We start from the raw sequence: 6,209 nt of genomic DNA, 5'->3' as shown, positions 1-6,209 counted from the left end.
CAGGCATTCCCTAATTGATGGACATCCCCATAGATTTCAATTCTTTGCTATCACAAAAAAGAACTCATACAAATATTTTTAATGCCATTTGCCTTTTTCTTTTATCTCTTTGGGATACAGACAATAGTGGTATTACTGGATCAAGGGATATATATAGTTTCATTGCCCTTTGGGCAAAGTTCCAAATTGCTTTCTAGAGTGATTGTATCAGTTCACAGTTCCACCAACCATGTATGTGTCTCAATTTTCCCACATCCACTCCAACATTTTTTCCCTTTTTGTCAGATTAGCCAAACTAAGAGGTATGAGGTGATACTTCAGAGTTATTTTGATTTTTATTTTTCCAATCGATGATTTTTTTCACATTTTTTCATGTGCATGTAAATAACTGATTTCTGCATCTGAGAATTACTTATTCATCTTTTAACTATTCATCTAAATTTGAATCAGTTCTCTTTGTATTGGAGAAATGAGGCCTTTGTTGGAGACAATTTTAAAGGGTCCCCCCCCCCAGTTTTGTGTTTCCCTTCTGTATGAGACAATGTGGCTTAAAGACAACAAAGGCTATTTAACTGAGAAGAGACAAGATTTAATCTTTCTCATGAGAAGGGAACATGCCCTAGTAGCAACGCCCAATGCAGGGTTGCAAATACAAGCATTTCATAGGTTCCTGATGCAAGGCCCTCCCCTTCTCTAACACCCCATGATCTGGGGGGCCAAATTTAGAATCTGGGCCCAAAAGTCTAGCCAATTAGAAAATGACAAGTCACACAGCAGGAGCCCCTTCATGATGAAATTTCATCATGAGTTTCAACAGGAGAAGTAGCCATGTCCTTAGGAGTGGCTCTTCTGACTTCCAAAGGTCAGAGGAGAGAACAAGATAGGATAGCCTAATAGTTTGCTCTTTTTGAGATAAAAGATCTCTCAGCCCACTTGGCCTATATCCATGTTGGAACCCCCCCCCCCCCAAATAAAGTGAAAAAGTATGCTGGAATCACTCAGAGGTCATCAATCTTCTCTGTAAGGGGATAGCATTTTTCCTGGCAAGTCTTCAGAATGGTCTAAGTTCCTTTTATTGATCAGAATCTGACAGTAGACCACTATTGTCTGATCAGAGTGGCTTAGTCTGGCCAATTGGCCATCATTCCAATCCTGCTGTTGCTGTGTACACTGTTCTCCCAGGTCTGGAGGTGTCCTTTACCATTGTTACTGGATCAAACTCCCATCCTGCTCTACTGCCCTAGTTATCAACTATAAGAGATGATCACTTAGTTGATTCCCACCAATAGCTGTCATCAAATGTTGTTTACCAATATGATTTAGCAGGTAGCTAGTTTGATGGCAGCTGGCAGTGGGCAGTGAGGGGCAGTAGAGGAACAGGACCCCCACACTCTGGAATCGTGTCTTTCTCACCAGTTAGCACTAGTCAAACATCAGCTGCTAACTGGGTAGCTTCAGCATGAGCCAAGCCCAAATTGCAGCTTCCATCACCAGGGCTAGTTCCCTAATAGACCATACTGGGTTTCTAGCTTTGTGGTGCTCTCTTATTAGTTATGGATATTGTTCTTTACTTATCTGAGTTCTGGACTGTTGGGACTGTGTTGTAGCCCACCTCCCACCCCTCCATGGTCCCATTCCAGAAGGGTAGTGAGACCTCTCCCACATTGCCAAAGGATGACAAGGTGAAGGATGGATGGAACCTGGGACCTGGCCACTGGGGGCTCTGGCATTCCAAAAAGGTCCCCCGGAACCTGCTCATGCTCCTTATTTCCTGGGCTGTACGTGTCAAGCCCCAAACCACGCCTGCACCTGAATTTGGCCATGCCCATTGCCCAGGGTTTTTGGGAAAGGCGAAGACTTCCCTGGAATGGGGGGTGACAAGCCCATACAACCTGCAGCACACCTCAGGTTGCTACTCCACTACTGGGGCTGCCCCTCTGATGCCTACTGGACTCTTCCATCAGCCCCAAAGGCTACTCCATTAGCTCCTCACCCGGAGAGTAGCCCTTCCATCAGGCTACTCTACTAGTCCCCAGGAAAGCCGTCAGCCCTAGGGAAGGCGATGAGTGCCCGGGTCATTCCACCAGCTATTAGACCCTCTTAAGCCTCTTCTTCAAATACAATTCTTTTCTCACTTCTGGATTGGATGCAGTTTGTCTCTCCCACTCTTGGGGCAAGTCCTTGCTATAAACTTGGGCTTGTCTCTACCGCAACAAGTTCACAAGTATTTCTCCTCCACATCTAGTGACTCTGTTTCCCCTCAACTACCCCCTTGCCTGGGCAGAGTGGGCTCCAACATAAAAAAACGGGCACAGAGTGTTCATGTCATGAGTTCACTTCTCTGTGTGCCGTGGCTACAGGTTAAGTCCATTCCCTAAGAATTGCTGTGAGTTTGTGTTGGAGGCAGGGAATGGGGCAGGGAAAGTCTGAACCTCCCCGCAGAGAGAGAGGGACTGGTGGCTGCAGCGGGCTACTTTTATCATCATAACAAGCACAGCAAAAACTAAAATTCAATAATAATCATTGCTTAAAGTTTAGCAAGCTCACATCCTCACAGTCCCTAGGGATGGGAGGTGTTATTATGATACCCATTGGACAGATGGGGAGCCTGAGGTTCTGTGACTTCCCTGGAACATACATTTAGAAACTGCCTGATGCAGGATTTGAACTTGGGTTTCCCTGGATTTGGGTTCAGTTATTTCTGCCCAGCCTCCCCGCTGCCACCCTGGTCTGCCTTCTGCTGGAGAGCCAGGCTCAGCTCGTGTCTGCTCTGGCCAGAGCAGCGAGGAGTGCCCTGAGCCCAGTCCCAGCACCAGGCTCTGTTGGTCGCTGCTACAAAGCCTCCTCAGGGACCATCTCAGAGCATCCTGGGCTGCTCTCTGGCCCTCAGACAGGCCTCGTCCGCCCCCTGCTGGACTCAGGGAGAAGCTCAGCTCTGGGCCCTGCCAGGCTGGCTCTGGGGAGGCTCCATCCTGGATGCTGAACTTGAGCTCAGGCAGGGCCCCATTGGGAGCCCCAGAGCCCAGGAGGGGATCCCCGTGTGCTGCTGGGTGTGGGGAGGGGGAGGCCCGGCCCAGGGAAGGGGACAAAGGACGAGGGCGGCTCCGGGAGTCAAAAGCTCTAGGACAAGGGCCAGCTCTGCCTTTGGGGGGACCTTCCTCTGCCTGGGGGGCTCCTGAGTTTCTCCTCCCAGCCTGGGGTGAATGAAGCTCCTGTAGGCAGCAGGGGGCCCTGTGGGGCTGGTCCTGGAGAGGCAGGGTGAGCCCCCACTGATGTGTGGGGGGGTGAGCCCAGCTGGCTGGATTGAGGCTGCTCTGAGCCATGTGATCACTCCTGAGGGACCTGCCAGCTGGGCTGTGCCAGGACACCCCAAGACCCTCCTCCCTCGAGAGAGTCTCATGGACCCTGGGACCCAGAGGTAGCACCAGGGTGGGGTTAAGGGGCCCAGGCTCAGGGCAGATTTGCATGCGGCTCCCACAGCCCTCCCAGACACCATCCCAGGGTTTCAGGGAGAGAATAAGAGGGAGCAGGCAGAGGTCAGGCCCAGCTGTGAGCTCTGGGGACCCCCTGCACCATGGCCTGGCCTCTCTTCTGTCTGTCACTGCTCACCTTCTGCTCAGGTCAGGACCATCCTAGACCTCCCCTTTGCCCTCCTCCTCCCTCCCTGTTCTTGCCTCTCAGGAGGATCTCAAAGCACCTTCTGGCTTCCTCCTTGTTCAGGGTCATTAATGAGTCTCTCTGTTTGCAGGCTCCCTGTCCCAGGCGGTGGTGACTCAGCCTCCCTCTGCCTCTGCAGCCCTGGGGAGCTCGGCCAGACTCTCCTGTACCCTGAGCAGTGAGAACAGTGGTAATTATGTTTATTGGCACCAGCAGAGCCCAGGAAAGCCCCCTCGGTACCTCATGTGGGTCAAAAGTGATGGAAGTATCGGCAGGGGCGACGGGATCCCTGAGCGCTTCTCTGGCTCCGGATCTGGGTCGAACCGATTCCTGTCCATCAGCAACGTCGAGCCTGAGGATGAAGCCGATTATTTCTGCCAGTCGTATCACTACCCTGGTGGTAGCTATGCTTCTACACAGTGATGCATTCAGTGAGGAAGTGGGACAAAAACCTCCTCTGCCAGCCCAGCTGTGGCTTCCTGACTGGTCCCAGGCCAATGTAAAAATGGAGACTTGAATCTGGGACTCCATTTCCCAGAAGTCCTTGTTCACTTCCCAAAATGCCTTGTAACCTCACCTGGGCCAAGAGCGAGATGGGTTTTTAACCTGGCTGTAAAGGCTACTGGCGCACTTTTCCTATTTCCTCTTTGAGGGAGATGTGTCTCTCCACCTAGCAGGCAAGATGTGAGTGGCTGTGAAAGGGCCTCTCTGGGCCTAGATACGTGCTTTCTTATTCTGTATTTTCTTTAATCCTTAACCTTTAATAAACCTCATAAAATATAACACGCCCTGCTGGAGAGAAACTAATTTTACCTGCCTCAGTTTCCTCCAAATTTTGATCTTTACACTTCTGGCACCACAAAGTATCTGCAGTCCTTCAGGTCTCTTTCTGACCCTCTCTGTCTTTCTATCTTTCTGTTTGGCAGCCTCTTTCTCTCTCTTCCAGTACAGGAAGTTCCATGATGTTCTCCAGATTACACTTCCAGTAAGCAACAGAAATGAACCTTGAACCTGCTCTTCTGGCCCCAGAACCTCTGTCCCAGGCTGGCTCTAAGGAGATGAACATCAGGGTAGTCTTTGGTGGATCCCTCCACTTTTACCTTTTGTCTTCTGTAGAGAAGTGAGAGGGAGGCCTGGGCCAGGATCACCTACAACGGCTGGGCTTGTGCTTCATTGTGCAAAGAGAAATGCTGTTTCCTTAAGGTGTCCTCTAGGACCCTGGCCAGTGCTCAGGAGGCCAAGACCTCAGGTAACTTCTGGGGCAGTAGAGACAGGAGCCAGGAAGAGTGAGCAGAGGGGACTCCAGAGGCTGACAGTGCCTGTGTGCACAGACCTGGGGACGAGCACCCACAGCTCCACCCAGTCTTGTCCTGGGTCCCCTGAGCTCAGCCTGACACCTAAAGGACTACAAAGCCTTCTCCCAAGTCTTGACCATCAGGTCAGATCTCAGCTAGGTTCTAATGATCAGACAGAAGCTACCACACCTCCTAAACACTGGACCATGCTGACATAGTATTCCAAACTCTTGGCTAAGTCTATTGAGTGCCTCTACCAAATGACTTGCATCTCCATTTGGACAACAACTGCCTCAGACTTTGAATAAAAAAAATCTTATCAGGGTACAGTTCCCCCTATTGAGCTCCCATATGACTCCATATGAGGACCCAAATGACCCCATTGTTACAATGACTCCTGGACCTGAAGTCAGGAAATTGTGACTTCAAATCTGTCCTGAGATAGCCATGAACTTTTGAGACTTGTCAAGTCAGTTAAGTTTTCTTAGACTCAGTTGCTTCGTCTGAAAAACTGGCACATTAATTGTACCTGGCTTCTTGCAATGTTCTGAGCTAGACCTCAAATAAAAGGATCATTTTCCCCATAAGTCAATGGAAACTGATGCCAAGAATCTTGGAAATATGAATGTGTCTAGCACAATAGCAGTAGCCACCATCTTGGCATGGAAAATGGTCTACGTTAGCTCACCAACCTCATGTATAATCTTGTTCACAGAAAGATAGTTATTAAAGGCTTCTTGATGCTACTCTCAGTTGTGATATATTTCAAGCTGGGCAGGGTTCTGCTTCATCTCCTTTAGATAGGGAAGATCATTATCTTCCTAGCAGAAGGTCATCTCACCAGACTCCAGGATCAGCTAGATTGGACAAGACTCAGAGCTGTGCAGAGCCTCTGTCAAGAGTGTGGTCACATCGTATCACAATGAGGTGTGAATACATTCCCAGAGTGGAGAGAAGGGTCCTTCACTTGGTTATCTTCAAAGAACTCTGAGGTCTCAGGACTTTCCTCTGAGTTCATGGTTACTCTTGACCAGTTCTTAAGAACTATGGAGCTATTTTCTAACCACTTAGTGTCTTCATTGGATAATATGTGACTGAAGACAAAGGATGTAGATCAACAAGAAATACACAGACATTGATGTAAAAATCTTAAATAGAATATTGGTAAAAAAGATTCCAGCAAGTGATCACAAGGATTATTCACTATGACCAGGTGGGATTTGTTCCAGGAATGCAAGGATGATTTAATATTAGTAA

General features: G+C 49.0%; 1 gene segment (V, D, J or C); it reads left to right on the top strand.

Moving 5' to 3' along the window:
* Window positions 1–3,540: 3,540 nt before the first annotated feature.
* Window positions 3,541–4,088, top strand: LOC100619757 (immunoglobulin lambda variable 4-69-like). The segment is given in 2 exon segments: window positions 3,541–3,620; window positions 3,749–4,088. Coding segments are annotated over 2 exon segments (378 nt in total).
* Window positions 4,089–6,209: the final 2,121 nt, after the last annotated feature.

This window comes from Monodelphis domestica, chromosome 3 (assembly GCF_027887165.1).
Source record: "Monodelphis domestica isolate mMonDom1 chromosome 3, mMonDom1.pri, whole genome shotgun sequence".
NCBI lineage: Eukaryota > Metazoa > Chordata > Mammalia > Didelphimorphia > Didelphidae > Monodelphis > Monodelphis domestica.
The sequence above is the reverse complement of the archived record's forward strand: the minus strand, read 5'-3'. Positions and strand labels throughout refer to the sequence as shown.